The sequence below is a fragment of the Cystoisospora suis genome (assembly GCF_002600585.1).
Source record: "Cystoisospora suis strain Wien I chromosome Unknown contig_2336, whole genome shotgun sequence".
Classification (NCBI taxonomy): Eukaryota; Apicomplexa; class Conoidasida; order Eucoccidiorida; family Sarcocystidae; genus Cystoisospora; species Cystoisospora suis.
The window spans coordinates 1-20825 of NW_027155135.1; the positions used below are offsets into that span (position 1 = coordinate 1).

At 44.7% G+C, this 20825-nt stretch overlaps 6 protein-coding genes across 6 annotated transcripts; 5 read left to right on the top strand and 1 right to left on the bottom strand.

Annotated features, from left to right (window-relative positions):
• Positions 1 to 13: 13 nt before the first annotated feature.
• Positions 14 to 414, top strand: CSUI_004884 (ef hand domain-containing protein; the record flags this gene model as incomplete). The annotated part of the gene is made up of 1 exon (XM_068065065.1): positions 14 to 414. A coding segment is annotated over exon 1 (291 nt), but the record flags the coding sequence as incomplete, so codon positions are not given.
• A 76-nt stretch (positions 415 to 490) lies between these two features.
• CSUI_004885 (uncharacterized protein) lies at positions 491 to 1028 on the top strand (the record flags this gene model as incomplete). Its single annotated transcript, XM_068065066.1, has 1 exon — positions 491 to 1028. A coding segment is annotated over exon 1 (426 nt), but the record flags the coding sequence as incomplete, so codon positions are not given.
• A 529-nt stretch (positions 1029 to 1557) lies between these two features.
• Positions 1558 to 3160, top strand: CSUI_004886 (uncharacterized protein). Its single transcript, XM_068065067.1, has one exon. The coding sequence runs from the start codon at positions 1883 to 1885 to the stop codon at positions 2057 to 2059; it is 177 nt and encodes a 58-aa protein (XP_067922956.1). The 5' UTR covers positions 1558 to 1882; the 3' UTR covers positions 2060 to 3160.
• Positions 3161 to 3219: 59 nt separating this feature from the next.
• Positions 3220 to 3891, top strand: CSUI_004887 (uncharacterized protein; the record flags this gene model as incomplete). The annotated part of the gene is made up of 1 exon (XM_068065068.1): positions 3220 to 3891. A coding segment is annotated over one exon (171 nt), but the record flags the coding sequence as incomplete, so codon positions are not given.
• A 186-nt stretch (positions 3892 to 4077) lies between these two features.
• On the top strand, positions 4078 to 6024 carry CSUI_004888 (uncharacterized protein). Its single transcript, XM_068065069.1, has one exon. It carries the CDS (start codon positions 4724 to 4726, stop codon positions 4922 to 4924), a length of 201 nt encoding a protein of 66 aa, XP_067922958.1. The 5' UTR covers positions 4078 to 4723; the 3' UTR covers positions 4925 to 6024.
• Positions 6025 to 9599: 3575 nt separating this feature from the next.
• Positions 9600 to 19967, bottom strand: CSUI_004889 (pre-mrna-processing-splicing factor). Its single transcript, XM_068065070.1, has 6 exons — positions 17103 to 19967; positions 15653 to 16230; positions 13657 to 14916; positions 12330 to 12805; positions 10728 to 11421; positions 9600 to 10087 (listed from the first exon to the last, which is right to left on the bottom strand). The coding sequence occupies exons 1-6, from the start codon at positions 18931 to 18933 to the stop codon at positions 9680 to 9682; spliced, it is 5247 nt and encodes a 1748-aa protein (XP_067922959.1). The 5' UTR covers positions 18934 to 19967; the 3' UTR covers positions 9600 to 9679.
• Positions 19968 to 20825: the final 858 nt, after the last annotated feature.

Genomic DNA, 20825 nt, shown 5'->3' on the forward strand with positions numbered 1-20825 from the left:
CTAATAGAGGAGTAGGGGGAGAAGAAGAATCGTATGGAGGTTGTTCTTCTCGATCGAATGACTCGACGACGCATGAGAGAAACGACCTTGACGGGGGTGAAGAAATCTTAGGGATTTCAGACATGACCGTCTTCCAGATCTTTCAGCAGCATCGGTTTCATCTCTTGAGGTGGCTCGAAGCACACCCGGGAAAAGAAGGCGCGAATGAAGTTCTCGAAGCGATTGTCCGGACGTCCACCTTCACAGGGACACGTGGCGATATGAAGGATAAGAGTCAAAAGATGAAGAAGAAGAAGAAGAGCACGAAGAAAGACCTCGAGAGAGCTCTTGACGATCACGCACACAGCTACCATAAGAATGTCCCTCTATTAGACCTCGTCTCTCTTTTTCCCCCTTCTCAAGAAGGAAGGAGAGAGATCGCTTCTCGCGCAAAGACAACGTCTCTGGAGGAAACCCTCACAGAGAGAGAAGATGAAGAAGATCATAACGAAGAAGAGGAAGAAGAAGAGGAACCACTGCATGCACGGGAGTGGTCGCAGGTGAGAAGAGAAGAAGGTGAAGGAGGAGGTCTAGGAGGCAAAGGGAGATTCATACCTCGAAGGATGAATGGCAAAGGACTCCAAAACGACAGAGAAGAAGAAGAAGATCAACACTTTCCTGCTTTCACGAAATCTCTTCATCCACAAGGTTATGCAAGAAAAGGAGAAAGAGAAGATCACAAAGGAGAAGGCGCTGGACTTGAGTCGCGTCATACGGAGCATCAGAAAGCAGGGGGGGGGGATAGCAGAAGTAGTAGCAGTGGTGGTAGTAGTAGTACCATTCAGCCTAGAAAGAATACCTCTACTTCCACCTCGACTATGATGAAGGCCTTTGGGGAAGCAGCGCAAGATGTCCTAGCTACAGGAATAAGAAAGATCTTCGGTGGGAGAGAAGACGAAGATGAGAGATTGGCTAGAAATGCACAAAGGAGAGAAGTCGCTTCATATGAATCTTGGATGAGAAAGCAGATCGAAATCCCTGGAGATACAGAGATCAATCTACAGGTAATGAATCCACCAAGATCTCATAGTTCAGGAGGGAAGAAAGAAACGTATACAAACTCAAGACAGCAAGAAGAAAAGGAAAAGATAAGAAAGAAAGAAAGAAAGTCATAAGGCATTAACTCATCAAGGCGGGTGGTCTGTCTCTCTCCCACTCCACAAACACTTCCCTCTTTTCTCTGGTATCTATAGATGTATAGAGATAGGTCCGCCTTTCTTCCTGTATCTGAGGCCATATACATACATGTATATGTATCTTTACACATATACCTGGACGCTCTTCATCGGTTCACACATGTGTAGATACTGCATGCATGCCTAGATATACATGCAGATGTAGAGAGCTAGATCGATGTGAGGCAAGTTCGCAGAAGGAGTGGGGAGTTTTCTCTTTCACCGTGTTTCGGGAGAGATGAATGACGTGAAGAAGGAAGGCTTCTTTCTTTCTGTCTTTCTTGCTTGTTCGTCTTTCTGTTTGATCTTTCTTTCTTTCTTTTGGTCTCTTTTCTTTTTGCTTGTAGCCTCGGGCGGGAGGTAGCTCATCCGAGACTTACGATTTTCTGCATCGCAGAAGTTCGGGGAGTGGAGGGGCGGGGACACGACGCCATTCATCTGACAACGAAGAAGAAGATGAAGATGAGGAAGTGTAAATAAAAAGAAGAAAAGAAATAGACTACAAAGAAAGAAAGAAAGAAGTCAGTCGAGTCTTTAATGATGGCGATGATGGATAGAAAGAAGATGAAGAAGGTGAAGGGGGAAGGGCGTGGGTCTTCAACCGTATAGGATGTGTTTGATAAGAAAAAGAAAAAGAAGAAAAGCTTTTCCTCCTCCTTCTCGTCGTGATGATTGAAAGGAAGGCGAGCCCTTATGCCACACAGGTCGTCGTTCTTTCTCTTCTTTCTTTTCTTTCTTATCTTGTTTACTTCTCTTCTTCTTGTCGGCGGTGGTCCATGGAGCATCTTCTTCCAGCCACCTCTCCTGGGCCGTCATCAGGGCATGCATCGATCTATATTCATTAATATATCTATACAGATATAGATATAGAGATATGCACAGATAGATACATAGATAGATTTCATTGGGATAGCTATTTGAAACGACGAGGACGACTAGTACCTTCTGTGGATCTGATACCTGTATTCGTAGTCCTACTATAAGTATTATGAGTAGTACTATGACGTCAGCTAGGCAGGTGCTTTTCTTCTTCTTCGTCTTTTGCCTTCTGGAGAAGATGAAGATTTCAACCTTTTCTTCTTTTTCTTTCCATGATGGTCCTTTTCTCTCTTCTTGACTTCTCTATCAACTGGATTGCCGCTGAAGAAAAAACTGAGACAAAAGAAAAAGAAGAAGAAGAAAGGGAGTGGAATGAACAAACGAACTAACTGATAGATAGCTAGATAGATGGATAGCTAGATAGATAGACATAGGTGTCTAGCGAGCCCTCACCATCTTCAGGATCATCCTAACGACGAGCGCGTGCATTCATCTTCTTCCCATACATACGTATGCATATATATATATATATATATATGCATGCAGGAGCCATTCATGTGTTCGTTTGATTGGTCCCTTATTCATTGAAGAGACAATAGAGAGAAGAAATAGAGATACATCGATTTCTCACTCTTACTCCTGCTACTACTACTACTGCTAGATAGTAGTAGTAATAGTAGTAGGAGCAATACTCATGGTCGTATAGTTAATAGTTCGATACATAGCTAGCTGGATGTGCATGCCTTTCATACTTCTCTTAATCTTTTCTTCTTATTCTTATTCTTGTTAAGCCACTTATCGGTGGGGTGTGTGGCTGGATAGATGGCTGATACATGTCCCTCCGGTCGTTTTTCTTGTATTCCTTCATCCATTGATAGACGAACTTCCTTTCTTTCTTTAGTCATAACTTGATCAATTGCCTGCCCCGCTCTCTCTTTCTCTTCCATTCTTACGATTCTCATGAAACATGACTTCGGTGCTTTTTCTTTTTCAAAAGAAAGAAGCAAAGAAAAGAAAAAAAGCGAGCCAGGATTCACTTCACTTGAAAGAAGAGGCCACGCAGGCGGACCGGAGGAGGAGAAGGAAGTAGTCATGAGAATGTATCTTGTCTACGTGGGTATCGTGGGTATCTATCTATCTATCTATATATATATCTTTATATCTTTATATCTATCTATCTATCTATCTCGTGTTTACTTTCTTTCTCCGTTTTCTTCTCTGTTGTTGGTCATTCTTCTTCTCTTCCTTTTCTTCTCTTCCTTTTCTTCTCTTCCTTTTCTTCTTCTCGTAGTAGTAGTGCTGCTTTTCTCAAAAGGCGGAAAGAAAAGATAGGTAAAGAAGGTAGGTGTAGGGAGTAAGAACGAGCGAAGGAACTCTTCAAAGCGATCCAAGCAGATGATAAGCCCCCCCAGCCGTCTATACACGGCGTCTACCGCGACTACATGACAAGACTCATACATACAATATGTGGTGGATCGAATATTTCTAAACGTAGATAGATAGATAGAATATCTATATGTATCTGTGCATCTCTATACATGCATATATCTATAGCACATGCATACATGGTGGTACAACATACACCTCATACACAGACACATAGACAGAGATACGGATACATATATACACACATATAGACATGTATGTCTATCTCTTACAGAGTGAGTGATACGAGAGATGAGCTGAAAGGACGGAGAGCTGGTCGGTCGACTCCATCCACTACTAACGACTCCTGATACTAAAGTCACTCGATTCTCTTCCTTTCCTCTCGGGCTTATGGGGGTTGCCCTATGTTAAAAAAGAGAAGGTTCGGGAAGAGGAGAAAGAGGAATAGGGCTAGGACTCCACTACTCGAACTTTTGTATGGAGGAGTGATATCCACCCTCTCCTGCGGTGGCACCTCCCTCTCTACATGCATTTGTTTCTGCCTTACAACGTCTCCATGTACGTATGCAAACATATATAATGTATATATATACATGTATAGATATATATACACATGTATATATACATATATATATGAATGAGAGAGCACGTGAACGTCGCTTTGTTGAGAGAGCAGTGAGTTTAGGTACCTAACAGGAGAGAGACCTTCTAGAAGAGGAGGAGGAGAGCTCGTGTGTCATTCCTACACAGAGAGGGGGGGGAAGAGGCTGTCATATTCGATCTTCTACGTCGTGTTGCTGCTCTTGTCTCAGTTGAACTTCTTCCACCACCTACCTGTCTGTCTGTCCATCGTTCTTTCTTTCTCTCATTCTTTCTTTCTCTTTCTTACTACTTTCTTTTTTCTTTGAAGCTGTAGATGGTGCACAGATATCGGGGTGTATGATCGACTGAGTTGAAAGATAAGGAGAAAGAAAGTGCGAGAGACAAGAATCTGTATCTATGCTAAGACACTGGGGAAAGAAGAAAGAGAAATGAAGAAGAGAAGAAAAGACAAGAGTTCACTACTACTTATTGGGGCACGAGTGCTGCTTCTTAACAAGAAAAAAGACCTTGTCGTTTCCTCTCAGCTAGGAGTCTAAGTAGCAGTAGGAGTAAGAGTACGCGTAGTAGTAAGAGTAGGAGTAGGAGAGATGGGCGGTGGCGGCAGAGCTTCGATTAGACGTGGAAGTGAAAGGTGTAGTAGTGGAAGTAGAAGTAGTAGAAGTGGCGATAGCTACGGAGAATTTGAAAGAGGATCCTAAGGAATGCTGCCCTACGAAGATTCCGGGAGTCGTCAGAAGAAGCAGGATAAGAAGAACCTTAGAGAGAGCGTTAGTCATAGCAGAGAGGACTGTATCTCTATCCACATTCGTTATCAAAAGATAAGAGAAGTAGAAGGACGCGTAGGCCTAGTCCTTGTAGTCATTCTTGTTGAAGAGTCTTCAAAATACCTATCATCCTTATAGTAGTGGAAGGGGGAGTAAACGTGTGGTAGTCGTCCACCGGTGGTCCCTCCCTCCCTCCCTCCTACCGGTAGGGTTCTCACGGTTAACCGTCCATCGGTTAAACCGACCACGACTAAAAGCACACAGGACTACATTGACCCGAACTCGAACTGACTAGAGTCGAATTCTCCTCCGCCTTTTCCTGCCACCTTTCCACCACCGAGAGAGGCTGTAATCCCGACCGATCCATTGGCGACGCTAGATGACGAGGAGGAAGAATTAAAAGCCCGAATGGATGGAGATTGACCACCGTTCTCTCAAGAAGTAGTCTGTCTCTCCCTCCATGAGTAGGATTATCGAGCCATGAGAATAAACACCGAAGGGTCACGCCGGCGGGGGATGACGCTGAATGCGTGAGAGACTGAAGGAACGCATAAGTAAAAGAAAGAAAGAAAGAAAGAAAGAAAGAAAGACGGAATGATCCGGAAAAAGATCGGTTTTCATTCTCGATTTGACATTTCACAAGTCATTTTAAGAGTTACTTCCTCCTCCCCCCCCTCCTACTAGAGAACTCTTCCTTGTATTTTTCATTCATTTTCAGGATGCGTAACTTCCCTTCTTCTGCAAGAAAAGAGTAAAAGAATGTCTTTTCTTTCTCTTCTTTTCTTGTAGTAGCCTTTTCTTTCTCTTCTTCTTTCTTCGTGCATACTCCGTACTCCAGAAGAAGAAGATTTTTCTTCTATCCAATCCAAGAAGAAGAAGAAGAGATAAGATCTTCTCTTTCATACAACTCCTGCAGGTACAAACATGAAGTAGAAGAACTCAGGCAGACGGAGGACGAAGAAGAAGAGAAGGAGAAGAAAAGGAGAGAAAGTAGATCTGGATGAAGACTGAGAGAGAGAGAGAAAGGTAACGAAAGAGATTGAGAGAGATAGGGACAGGAAAGAATTGTTTAGACTCCCTTCATATTTCCTTCGGTCTTCTTCTCTCCTCCTTTTTCTTCTTTGTCTCCTTTTCTTGTTCTTCTCAGACACATATCTTCCTTTCATTTCTTATCATCTTCTTCCTCTTCTATGCATCGGAACTTCTCGAGTCTTATCTTTTTACATTAGAACGGCTCCTTCAGAACAGAAAGAGAGAGAGAGAAAGAGAAATGACCTCTCCTTCTTTCTTTCTCTTCTCTTTATGTCTGTGCTTCTCTTCTCTTGGCTGAAGAGATACCGATAGAGATAGAGAGAGATCTTACCTTTTCTTTTTTTTCACGTGTTGACTGCTTCTTTCATCATTCACCGTGTGCTTTCCCTTCTTTCTTTCTCTTTCTTTCTTCTTTCTTTCATTCTTTCTTGCTTGCATCATGAAAGAAAGTGAGAGAGGTGTCTCTGTGGAGTCTTTTTGACGTTCTATTGGGTTGACTGGAACTATCCAAGTTGCATGTGCCCCTCGTCAAACAGCTATCATCCCCACATCCTAACAGAAAGGTACACTCACCTCAGCATATACTGCTGTATACATATCTACATATATATATATATGTAGATATAGATAGATAGGTACATTGTTCTATGCATGCACATAAGGTATAGGTATAGATATGTATGGGGAGTTTAAACCTACACTGCGAGTGTATCTATAGATGCATATATGGTCTTCATGTATGTATATATGTATGGAGATATGGAGATATAGAGATTTGTAGTGAGAGAGAGGGAGAGATGAAGGAGTGATAAGGCCGTTGACTGAGGAATGCCTTCTACGGACAAGACTCATAAAAGAAGAGGGGAAAGGACAAGAAGAAGGCTAGCCTCTCTTTCTCTTTTTTCTTCTCTCGATTTCTTCTCTTGTGAAGAGAAGTTACATGTGTTCCTTCGCATGTCTTCTATCCTAGCTTTTCTTTTTGTATCGTTCATGGGAGAAGGAAAGAAGACTTCTTTTCTTTAACAGAGTCAAGTTTCTCTGGAGATCTTCGAGCAGTACGTATTGCAAAACAACATCTTTCTTGCCTATCTGTCCTTCTCCTAGCTCCCCTCCTTCTTCTTCTTCGCAGTAGTAGTAGTAGCAGTAGTACTATCTCTTTCTTCGTCTTCTCTTTCTTCTTCTTCTTCTTCTCTTTCTTTTTCTGTCGTTTTCGCTTGGGGGCGTTGATGAGAAGTTTAAGACTGACGCAGGCTTTAAGGGCGGCTGTGAAGAATCTCCAGATTCTAGGAGATACAAAAATAGACTGAAAGGAAAGAGAGAGGCACTTTCTTCTTTCTTTCTTTCTTTCTACCTGATCTTTCAAGTCACAAGAGAGAGAAGGAGACATCTTCCACTTTCTGAGATGATGAATGGTCCTCTGTGTCCTCAGGAACTGTCAAGGTGTACATACACCTGAAATAATGCTTTGACATTTCTGTGTGTTTTCTCCCCTTCTTTATCTCCTTTGGAGAAAGAAGGCCCTTTCTTTTTTTCTTTATTTCTCTTTCATCAGCTTGAATCAAGATGTCTGTTGCTTCTCCTCGCCTTTTTCTTTCTCTCTTCTTTCTCTTTGCTTTCTGCGCTTCTCACTCCGACGAAGATCGTCGGACCCGACCTTCTCGCTTCATTCTCCAAGCAAGCACAGATCACGAAGGTGTCTCTTTCCTTTCCTTTTCTCCTCCCCCTTCTCCCTTTGCTTTCTTAGCAGTCTCTGCCGATCGTCTTCATGGAGGAACGTCCACAGAGAAAGAGGGAGAAAAAGCCTCTTCAGTAGAGGAAAGTCCAGATCTTTCTTTCCCGACTTCTTCAACAGAGACTCCTCCACGCTTCGAAAAGAAAGAAAAAGACGAGAAAAATGACGATGCCGATGATCTCAACAACAAGAAGGAAAAGGAGGAGGAGAAGACGAGTGGAACTTCGCAGTCATCTTGGGGGGTGGATATACACCAGGAGAAGGAGGTAACCGAAGAAGATCAAGATGCGGCGGGTGTTTTGTGGAATGAAGAGAATGAGAAAAGAGAAGGAGAGAAGATTAAGAGGACCAAAGAAGACGAGGATGAAGAAGAGAAAACGGTCTATGAAGATATGACTGAGAATGAAGATACCGTGATCGAAATTCCGTCTTTCTCTACTGCATCGTCCCGTTCATCTCCTAGGACATCTCTACCAGGTCATCTCCTACCCACTACAAGAAGACTCGAGAAGATGAAGAAAGAGAAAGACAACCTTCTCTCTCTCTATAGAACGGCATCTCCACAAGTAGAAGAAGAAGAAGACAACGAAGCTAAGGAAAAGGAAGAAAGAGAGACGGAAGCGGATTTGAAAGGGAGGCGATCATCAAAAGAGAAGTTTGAAGAATCGAGAGACACTCAAGCGAAAAGGGGACATTTCGCGGATGTCTTTAGGGATAAGAAAGAGAAGAAAAACGAGACCTATAGTGAGGGGACGCAAGCGCGGAAGCCTTTTCTTTCTATCCCTTTCTTTCTTTCCTCTTCTTCTTCTCTAACCTCTCCCAAAGACAGCCGTACTTTCCCCGGAGATCAAAGCAAGAAGTCTATCGATGAAGAAGAAGAAGACCAGAACAAGAAGGCGATGGTGGAAGAGAAGAAGAAGAAGAAGAAAGAGGGGGAAGAAGAAAGGATTTCGAAAGAGGAAAGAAAAAGCAAGAAAGGAGGGAGCAGAAGAAGAGGAAGACGGAAGACTGCTGAGAAGGTTCCCTTGTCCTCGCCTGCTTCCGTGTCTCCAAAGAAATATGATAAGACTTTCCTGGGTCTTCCTTTGTCAACTCCTTCCTTTTCTCTTCTTCCCTCTCCTTCCTTTCCTCCCGCTTTTTCGGCTTCTCCGTTCTCTTTCTCTTCTCTCCCCTCCTCTCCCGGAAGCAATCCAAAGAATCGAGAGAAGAAGCAGACGCCGAAGGACGTGGAGAAGATATCCCCTAGTCAAGCGAAAAGGCGAAGTGTAACTTTTGAAGATAGAGGCAAGAAGAACGATAAGAAAGAAGAGAAGCGAACGGGAGAGAAGGTCGCGAGGGACCAGCTGGTCGTGGAGAAGAAAGGAGGAAATAAGAAGAAGAGGAAGACGGCGACAATGAATGAAGAGAAGAAGAAGAAGAAAGGAGAGAAGAGGATGGCGCGGAGTGATGAAGCCAAGAATAAACGCAAGAGAGGGGGAGATAAGAAAGAGAGAGAAGATGACAAGACAGAAAGGGAGGGCTTATATCTCGAAGGTATGGAGCAAATAGCAGCAGCGGAAAGAAGACGGGATTCTTCTTCAGAGACAATCCCCGATTTGTCGAGCGGTGGAACAGAGGGGGAAGCGACCCAACAAGAGGAGCAGGGGCAGCTATCCAATGAAGGAAAAGATAGTGAAGATCAGAGTGTATATACACTTCGAGAGAGAAGCGAAGAAGAAGAAGAAGAGAGTATAGATAGACGAGAAGAAGAGACAGAAAGAAAAGAAGAAGAAAGAGAAGTGCAACAAGAAGAAGGAGAGGAGGGCTCGCAGAGTCTCGGGGAGTCTCCAACAGAAGATGTGCATAACAAGAAACAACAGGAGAGACAAGAAAACGAGAAAGAAGGAGGAGAAGAAGAAGATGGTAGCTATTCATCTTTCTCAGGCTCATACCCCAACGCCACTATAGTTGTGGCAGTAGTGAAAAGCCAAAAAAAAAGAAAGAAAGAAAGGAAAAAAGGTGAAGAGAGTTAGAAAGAGAAAGAAAGGGAGAAAGAAGAAAGCTAAGAAGGAAAGAACAGAAGAGAGTTGAAGGAAAAGATGAAGAAAGGAAGTTCGCTGTGACCGTGTTGTTTCTTTTTCTCTGTCTTCTTACCCTGATGCTTTTTCCCAGAAGAGACCTTCCCATGTAGGGAAGTAGGTTCCCTTGAAGAGTGTATGTTCAAGTATCCCTTCGACACCACCTAGGGCTTGAATCATATCTGTTCGATAATTATTGAGGTTCCACAGCTTGCCATCATGCCTTTGATGAGTCCACCAGAAAGGATGTGCTTTCATCTGCTGATACTGCTTGAAATCTTGACGTACACGCCATCCTTTATCATAAGCCAGGGTATGTCGATCTTTCTGAAAGAGTGTATTGATCCGTGGAATGCCTCGATCCCATGAATCTTCTAAATCTTCAAGAGTCAGACGTCGGTTCTGTGCAGCTGCCTCACTTCGCTTTAATGCATACTCCGCCCAAACACGCTGAGACTCGATGAACTCGGATTCCCACGTCTGCAGAACAAACAAGAAAAAACGACCATAGCCACAAACGCCAAAGTCAGAACATGGAAGAGACATGGGGAAAAAGAGTGTGAGGAGATGTAGACTCAGCGAGGTCTACAACAGGCGTGGTAAAGCAACAGATGGGTGTAGATGAATAGACACATAGGGCAGAGAGGCAGATACAAATATATATATAGATAGACTGATAGATAGGTACTCTGAAGTGGTCTGAGAAAGAGAAGGGTGAGGAGAAACCACAGGCTTGAACGGGAGCGGTGTGCTGCCTCTTCTTTAGTCGAGACAGGAGAAGAAACGAAAGAACAGAAGAAAGACACAACATGCATCTCTATTGGTTGAGCGATTACTCGGCAGGATCCACCCAGATATGGAAAGATAAACAAGCCAATAAGAAGAACAAGAAGACTACCCTCACATCTAGGGATGAACGATATGAGCACATGAACGGGAGACGCAAGAAACGTTTCCGACTACGTGACAACAACAAGACCCCCCTCTTGTCCCACCTATTTAGGTGTCTATACACTCCAATACGGACACGCATGAAGAAATCTTTTTGGTTCTCTCACCCACATCGCATGCATGCATCACTGCATGCATGTTGTCCCCGTCGAGAATGAAACCATCTTACCTGTATATAACGATAGAGATTGGGAATGAGTTGATCTTCTTCATGACTCATACCGCTCCGGAAGTGAGTAATGCCTGTCTCCGTTTGTTTGGAGTATCTTAGATCACTTTGAGGTATAAGGATGTGCCCCATGGAGAGCATTCCTAGACCTCCTAATTCTTTCGGCGTATAGAAGACAACAGGGGGAAATCTTGAAGGCATCTTGGAATTGAGACCGATTTTAATTCTTGTTTGGATCTTGTTCTCACACTTCACTAAGAGATCAAGGAGAGCTTCTGTATGGATAACGGCTTCACGATAGTACGTCATGAGAGAGATCAAGGTGGTGTTCCACTTATTCGCAATCTTAGTGAAGGTGGTAGCCCCACTTGCCATAAGAATCTGTCGTACACGATTCTCGAAGCGTTTCATCCCTTCATCTCCGACCTTAAGAAAGGCTTGAGCTGCCATCTCTTTCGTCACTTCATTCTGAAGCTTCCACACACCTTCACGCTGAGAAAACTCCTCTGTATACGTCCGGATCTTCGGGAGAATTCGCACTTCAAATCCACACATGGTGAAGAGAAGATTGGGGTTGTCTTTCGAATACACAGAGGCAAAGGAACTACTCCATTCAAGTGTACAGATGCTACGTGGCAATCGATTCTCAATCTCCCAAAAGACCGCCCGGCCTAAATTCACATCATGCTTCATTCTGAAGAAAGAAAAGGATAAAAAAGGGATAGAAGAAGAACAAGAGAAAGAAGAAGGGACAAGGCAAACAAACAGAAGTACATAATGATGAGGACGATGGTGATCATTTAGATGTAGGGAAAAACACACAAGAAGAAACACGGAGATAGACAGATCGAAAGTTAAAAAATAGAGATAGATTTAAGACAGATTGAAGATAGAGAGATCGACAGATAGATAAATAGATAAGCAGGAGTGAAGTTGATGAAAGGGATCGAGCGGGATGTGATTCTGGGTGGGGCGGCGTATAGACACCGGAATTTGAAAAAGCAAGTAATGTATTACAATAAGGAAAAGAAGACGATGACGAACAATAGAAGGTGGGCGAAGGGGAACACAGGCAGAAGAAAAAGAAGAGAAGAGGAGAAAGAAAGAGCTACAAAGAACGGCTTGAACACTTATACAGCAAAGTAACTATGGTATGAGAAATGCTACAGAGAGATTTCAGATGGATATACACGGCTGCTATCACCTTCACTCTATCGTACACCACTAAGGAGCACTACAACGAAGTAATGTATGCATGTATGTTTGAATCAGCATGCTAGATCGCCACAGTCACAACCTTCTACCGATTTCTATACATCCGCCAAGTTTTCCTCTATCCACACAACTCTTCCTTCGACTCTAGAACCTTCTTCGCATGAAACCCTCTCTGTAGATATGTACATGTGTCAGTCAACGTAGTACGTACAGAAGAGGTCTACTGACTTTCCTATACATCAATCGATTTTCCTATCTATCTTCTATCTCTCTCTCTATTCGCCTGAATATCTATCATGTATGTCTATGTATGTATCTCCATATGTACGCACGTCTCCCTGCCTCGTATCTCCCCTGCGTTGACTGATGGTAGTCGATAAGGCGTACCTCCTCATACGGCAATCTCTTGGCCAGCAAGTCTTGTTGTTGTACCCCACGATGTTTTCATTATTGGGATCGGGATTTTCCGTGAGATATCGTTGAACCAGATCTCTTGCTTCTTCTTTCTCAAATCGAAAAACGACCCAAAATCGATCAATATAACGACAGAAGAGACGGATAGGATGTCTCGTCTCTGTCTCGACATCTGTGAACGTTAAGAAGTCATTAGGAAGATTCGGTGGACCCGCAAGCTCTGTAGCCCGGGTAAGGCCTAAGACGAGAAGATCTAAGATCAAGCCGTAGTACTGGAATACGAAAGAAGCAAATTGTAGCCCTCGTATTAAACCAAATGAGTTGATATGATTCATATCTTTGAAGTTAATGTTCACGTTATTCTTCGCTGTCACATAATCTGCTATATTATGGTCCACAATCAACCGGAGAAGACGATTCAATAAGGTCAGATCTATCTTTTCATACACCTGAGAAAAACACAAGAAAGAGAGCAAGAAAGAAAAGGAAGAAAGTTTGAGCAAGAGAAAGAGAGAGAGAGAAACAGGAAGGTACCACTAAGAAAGAAGAAAACAAGAAAGAAAAAGAGAAGTCACGAAGACAAAGGCATCATCATTCACAAGCCGTTCTCACTGGATCGTCATGTGTGTGATCTACCTCATGTTCTCTTCCGCTCTATGTCACCTATCCTATATCAACAAGCGACAGCTTCTTCACGTTTCCGAAGAGATGAAGATCAGAACGCCCACACTACTTGGACTGTTGACTAGCTAGCTAGCTAGCTAGCTCGCTAGTTAGTTGATGTGAAAAGAGATGTTTCTCTTCATGAAAGCTGTCGCCTGTCATCACATCACGAGAGACAGTAGACAAACGGACTGCCTAGTCTTCATTCCACTTACCCAGGAAATATAACAAGACATTTCTACGAAGAAAGATAGATTAAAAAACAAAACGGTGATCGACTGATTGATGCCGTGAACGTTTTCTCCGTGAATTCTCCATAACTATATGTCACGCTGAACGATGGATTCATGTGACAAGACTCTTCATAGAAAGAGAAAAGAAGAAGAGACACCTAGCTAGCTTTCACTAAGCCTTCCCCTTAGCTGCTGTGAATCAACCCGCTCTCCATTCCTACTCCGCCTCTCTCTCTTTTTGCCATTTTCCCTTGTTGCAGAATGCATGCATGCCCAGAAACACATTAGAAGACTCGAAGTATAAAGACAGAAATGAAGACCTATACACCAGTTATAGATGCATACATCGACGGACCGATAGACAAGTAGATCGACAGATAAATAGATAGATAGATGACCCATACCTTTTCATATCTTGTTTCAAGTAGAACGACAGCTTCACCATCGCTTGTTTTCCAGACGTCTGTTAGGTTATTGATGCCTTGACAGAACTTATAGACGAGAAGCGGAGGAGGTTCCGAATCAGCTGGTTTGACCCAGTTCGGAAAGAGATGTCTCGCGTCAGCTTCATACCATAGATATTGATCAAGATAGGCATCAGTGATTTTCTCTAGTGGATCCACTTCGTATATAGGGACAAGATGACTATAGAGATCCATGAATTCAAGCGTTAATTCTTTGAAGGCTCTTTGGGTAAGAAGATGTCGCTTGATTCTTGAGAGAGCTTCATGTGGATTATCATAGGCTTGTTCGATGAGACCTAATTCTTCTCTTTGGACTTGATTGAGTCTCGATTTAACTGAGTATAGTTCCTTCAGTCTTTCAAGAGCTAGAATGAGAAGCTTTGTATCATGTTTATAATTTAGAGGAGGAAAAGGTATATGAGTGAACTTTCTGCTTTCTAACCAATGCACAGCTGTTGTATAGATCGCCACAGCTTCTTCACCTGTGACATACGGTCCATCTTTAAGATAGGCATGCTGACGTTCTTGTTCTGCTTTGAGCCATAGACGTGTGAGTCTCCCTAGATTCTTCTTACATACAGTCTTATCAACTGTCGCTCCACGTCGTATACGTTCACGATTATAATAAGCGGCATTGGTCCACCAATCAGCTTTCATCTTGACATATCTCAAAATCATATTCTCTACAGGAGCAGGAAGACCTGGGACTTTCCATGGGATATTCGCTTTCCAGCATCTCCACGCCTCACTCAAATGCTGAAGAATCGTTCTGGCTTTATTCGCTTTCACACCCTCTGGCATCATATCAAGGATATCATGCATCACAGCTGCACGAAGTTCTAGGTCAAAATGACTCTCTACTCTCTGCTTCGTGACTGTCTTAGCTATACCCTTTGAGACACGCCCTTCAAACTGTCGAGCTAACAGGTTCCCTAGCCATCTCTCTAAGAGAGGAAGAACCCCTCGAAGAAAGAATAACCACACTCTCCACACAGGCGCCCAAAACCCACAACCTGGACCTTTACCTACAGGCCCTGTATTGAATCGATAGTAGATCAAATGCTTCAAGTCTTTACACATGCGAACCTGTCGCATAAGACGATACTTATATCGATACATCCCGGTCAGCTGACCAACATGTGCAAAGGTGTACTGCAGACCATCCGCCAGCTGGAACGCATCGACGTTTCCTAGGCGATACTTTAAAGGCAACACACACACAAACAGAAAGAAACAGAGAAGAGTGAGGAAAAGAAAGAATGGAGAAAGACAATGAGAGAAAAAGCACCAAAGAAGGAAGAAAGAATGAGAGGACGAGCGTTAGGAAAAATGAGAGAATGCAAGGAAAAAGGGGCGAGAAGAAAGTGGATAGTCGACTATAGGAAAAAAGGCGGAAGAAATGAGGGGAGTAACTACTCTTAGTGAAATGGGTCTCGATGTTAGTCTACCGTGTGCTATGTGACTTTTCATACCAGGGACGTCTGCATGCTTGTATTGTGGGGTAACCATCCACCTGTTTGTCAACCTCCGCAAGGCTTGGAGAGAGAAAGATAGAACACTTCTCTTTAAGAAACAGAAAGAAAACCCAGGAAATGGCCTAGAGAAAAACTACAGGTATATACGTATGTATACACGCATACGTGTATACATCCATCTACCTATATATATCACGTCTGAGCCTCGTAAGTGTCTGAACTTCCTCAGCGCCATCACTGCGTGCAAACAACCACCGACGGACCCCACCCCGGTGAGTTCAATCCATAGAAGAACGACAACACACTCCAAGTATAGACTCAGACCTGCAAGCAAGCTATCCATAGATGTACAGCCGTGTGGGCAAAGGCAGGTACATCTATGAAGAGTGTTTTGCTGAGAAATGTTTCTTCGCCAAATACCTCGCCTCGATGAAGAGGAGATGGACTTATCAACAACATACCTGTACATGGGAGTCCACAACAAGTTTCGTTAGGCGAAGGATTTCTCGGCAAAGATGGAAAGCATTGCCAAATCGACTTTTCTTTCTTTCTTTTGTGGTTAGAGTCTTTACGGGTTTAAGGTTGAAGTTATAATCAAGATGAAGATAGTTGAGATTCTTGCGATGAATCAAAAGGTTCAGCATATTGTATCCTTGACGTGCAACTTGCAGACCTACTTCGACCCAATCTAATTCTGTACACTGGAAAAACTTGGTTCCCTTGAAGACACGGAAGAGATATCTTTTCTTCAGACTTTTTGGTGGACGTTGGTGAAGATGATTGAGCACCCAGCATTTGAGAAGCTTCTGATAGGAGACACGAACTTTCACGGGATAGTTGGTCGGCACATGTTCCCGGTACCAACTCTGAACGAGAGGAACATCGATACTACGTCGAGTCCTTCCAGACCTCAGGTTGAAGGGGCGACAAGCCCAGTAAAGCATAATTCCATCGACGGTCGTATCGGTTGTCAAAGGAGCATCTTGAAGTAAAGGCTGTATTTCACGCGGGAGAAAGAAATCGTCGAAAAGAGAGAGATCTGAAGAAGAGAGAAAGAGGAAATGAAGAGAAAAACAAAGATGAAAGAAAGAGAAAGAGAGAGCAGACCAAGAACACGGAGATATTCTTTGTTCTCCAAACAAAAGGACACCATGGGGAATGTCGAAAAAAGAAAAGGAACATGTGAAAATCGTGGTGGGATTCACACGTGTTGAATCTCATATCCTTCTCAATGGTGAATAGAAGAAAAGTATCCAGGGACAAGTGCTGCTCTTGCCAAGCATTGAAATGTCTCTACTTTTCAGTTCATCTCCACGAGAGATCTCTACCTGCACTAAGCAGCAAGGAAACATTAATCAGCTGTCAGCCTGCAGTGAAACAACAAGAAGAAGAAAACATGCGGTGCTACAGCCAAGTGAGATAAAGTTGTGGCGTGCGTACCTAACCACATCACTGACCCTATCACCCATGCATGCATCTAGCCCCTACAGACAAGTTGCACAATCATGACCACCGACGCGTGCGATATCCACCCCCAGATGTCGAAACCGTGCTTTCCTTCTCCGCCTCTTTCTTTGTCTCCAGTCACTTCTACGCATGCACTAATACTTCGCGACAAACAGCCACTTAAGTCCACACAAAAGAACAAGAGGATCATTGCAGCAACTCGAAAGAACACTCCGGCTCAGAGAAGGGGGGCGAGGAAAGAGAAGAGTAAATGCTAGCTACACCAAGTAGGTCTAAGTTTCTTGTGAAGCGCTTCATTTCCCCGCGACAACAGCCCGTAGTAGAAGAACCCGCATTATACGTTGTTCTACCATTCCTCCTCTTACGTGATGAACACGAAGATCAGTGACTCTTCCACGGCTGCACTTTCTGAGAGATCTAGCTAGATTGCTCAATGTGACATACCTTGCATGGCCGTTGTAGAAGATCCACTTTTATAGGCAGGTAGAGGATTGACGATGGCATCATAATAGAAAGCAGGGAGTTCAGGATCTTCAGGCTTAACGAATGAGCATGTGGCTTCTCTATAAACAGCCATAGCAACTTTCCTCGGACGGGTATTATATAAGTAAGGGAAGGCGATCTTATATTCGGTTCGAATTTGCTGTCGGATGATGATTTTGTTGATATCGTTGAATTCATTCCAGTCTTCATCTTCTTCATGAAGATCACGGAAGAGAGGTTCAAACTTTGGCCCACCTGGAATGGCCATATTGAGAGCTTTGGCTGTATAGAAGCTTTCGAGATTGAAGAGATAGAAATAGTTCTTATCTTGGAGATCGGAGACAAGCTGATTCGCTAGACGATGAAGAACACTGAGTTGTTTAATTTCCAATCTCCATCTTCGGTAGGATGGCCCCGCAACATATCGACTATCATACTGGAGAGGTCTTGAATCATATAACCAATCGATCACAGGAGCATCTTCCTCTTCATCCAACTGCATTTGTATCGCTTCAAGAGGTTCCACATCTAAGACGTTATCACCATAATCAAGAGGGGGTTCTTCGTCATCGAAAGGAGGAAAACGCATGCGCTTGAAATGACGTCGATCTCGCTTCTCTCGACGCATCATAATCCACATAGTCCCCCACTGGGCAAGATACACAGGTTCAATAACCCAAGGAATCTCATTCACAAATGTGATGGCTCCTGTTATGTGGTAAAGAACCTTCACATTCCGGACTTGTTCCCATGGCATAGGCATATTCTCTAGAAGTTTGTAAACAGCATGAGGAACATACTTCAATGCTCCTAGATACACACGTTTATCATGTCGAAATTTCTTGCTGGTCATATCTCCATGATCTTTGACAAGCTTACGTAAATGCTCGGGTGGCATATCTTCTTTAGCATGGTTCAAACTCATGCCACTACTAGTCATTCGGGCCTTCTCTCCATATCTCTTCGTATTCAAATCTTGCCATTTACGTGCTTTTTCTCCCATCAACTCTTCAGCTGTCTTGATCTTCTTCTGAACTCCATGATGAACTCCCCCTCCCATAGGTCCACTACCCCCCTGTCCGGGTTGACTTTGGCCTCCTACTAACGGTGGCCCAGCTAACGGCGGAAGAAGTCTTGTATAGGCAGAGGGGGTCGGAACCTGTTGTTGTTTAGTTTGAAGTAAAGATGACGAAGGAGCAGATGAAGACGAAGAAGAACCGACGAGGGGATGTTTACTATCAAACGTGCCATTCTCCATCTTGCGAGAGGAGGTAGTAGTAGTAGAAGGAGTAGCAGTTGTATGGCTATTGAGATAATGATTCTCAGTCGTCGAGAAGGGACCGGGGAGGGGCTTTGACGGGAGAGAGGAGGGATAGTTTCCAGATGTCTTAGAATTACTATGATTGACATCGTTACTATTCGACGTGGAGTTTGCATGACCATGAGGAAGAGGAGGCATAGATCCAGTTGGACAAGGAGCCATACCAAAACCAACAAAGCCCGGAGGAGGTGGCATAAAGAGAGGGGGAGAGGAAAACGGCACTTGAGAGGATGCATTTGTCAACGGGTTCGGAGGAAAAAGACCCGGTGGAGGTGGGGGAGCAGAATTCGGAGATATCGATAAAGGAAAACCAGGAGGCGGAGGAGGTAAAGGAATCCCAGGAGGAGCCCCTATGACAGACGGAGGGGGACACCCATGAAGACCAGGAGGAGGAGCAACGAAACCCCCTCCTGGAAGAGATGGCGGCGGTCCCCCACTGGGGGGAACACTTGACCCGTTTGGCGGGTTCATTGGCGTAGATGAAGGGCAGGCAGGCTACGGAGGAAACAACTCAGCCAACAGGACAGAGATGATGGGAAGCACCAGGCTAGACGGAAGGAGGAGTAGAACGAGAAGCGTCAAGGAGAGTATGAGAGCGACGCGCGAGAGGAAGACGAGTTTTTGGGTGCACACGAGAGAACGTTTTTGGGTACACAGAGGATGGAGAGACGGGAACGGAACTGGGCTTCAAGACAAGATTTAAAGAAATGACAAGCTCAGACCGGGGATGAACAAAATAAAAAGAGAAAAAAAAAGAATACTTCAACGAGAAAAGACCTGCAGAAAGGAACCCACTGACGAGAAATGATGAAGAACCCACTATAGACGAAGAGAGTTCGGGAGAAAACGAGGCTCCAGATGCTGAGCCCCCCTCCAGAGACAAAGAAATCTCTGCGACCAGATGCCCCGGCGGGTACAGGTGGATTGTCTGCCCCCAAAGAAGAGTGCCAGCCACAGAGAGGAGGAACGGAAAAGCTGGACGGTGCAGGCCTTCTCCAACGTAGGCTGATCTCTCTGTAGACCGGACGACGCCACCGATATGGTCAGCTTTCACTCCGGAGGAAAAGCACCGGAAGATTACCAGTCCACGGGTCAGGCTACGGAACTCTGGTACAGATATCCTACGCGTCGAAAAAACGAGTACGCAAAATGCTACCCTCCAAAGTTCACTTACCGCTACGCAACCTACCGCGAAAACAAGACGTTCAACAGGGACACGACCCGCGGCGCTTCCACTGCGCAGCAGATAAGAAGAACAGCAAGCGAACCATACTTGGGTATCGTGTCGAGAAATCCATTCAGAGTAGACTGATATGCACAAACTGCCTCACAAAAGAAAAAAAGAACGAGCAGACCGCTCACGCGACGCGCAGGAACGGTCCGTCGTCAGCGACATAATGGTGGCGAACCGCAGAAGTATACGTGCCAGCAATGCTGAAGCAAGAGAGGATACAAGAATGAAGCCGGCTAAACAAGATCCGGTGTAACTGCGAAGGAATTACTACACGTTGCGACTCGGGTATGCTTTCTTTGCCCCCATCTCGCATGCTAAGTGGCGACGTCGCCTTATATCAGGAAACCGGGCTGTCACTGTCTCCCGGTCCGCGGCCCGCCCAGGAGTTCGCATCTGCAGCGGGAGAGACATGCAAGCGGCCGTCCAACCCGAGACCAGCTCACATGGGCGTTTTGGCCCGCTGAGGGCCTTCCCCTGTGACGCCGGACAGTAACTCTGACGAGGTTGCGATAACGGTAACTCCGTGTGCCACAGGTACGCGAACACTCGCGGCAAGACTAAGAGCGGAACCGTGCTCCTCCTGGATTGACTGGCAAGGCCGTGAAGTGGTCTCGCCACGGAACGGTTCACGAAAACAAGACTGGCACCGGGAACCAAGCTGTCACCGCTCTCAACAGAGCAACAGGACTGGTCTCCCACGCAGGGTCGCAACGGCAGTGATCGAATTAGATCTCTGAGAGCGGATGAACCTCAAACGAAGCACTCACAGATAGTATTCGGCATTGCTTCTACTGAAGTATAGGGGAGACTCTAAACTATACAGGCATGAGCAGCGCCCCCGCTCACTATGCCGCGCGGATCCAATCGGCTTCAACAGGAACGGGCGAAGTTCCCCACCACCCTGAAATGTAGACGGAACCGGACGCGAACTAAAGGCCCCACTTTGCAGTCCTCTCCAGATACTCAGGAAGTCGGGAACAGGGACTCTGTGTAAGACTGCCCCACTTTGGAGTCCTCTCCAGATACTCAGGAAGTCGGGAACAGGGACTCTGTGTAAGACTTTATATTCTGTGTTCTTCAAAACCGCTCAGTCCTCCCTGGACCGCGCGGGGCCTGCACGACACTTGCC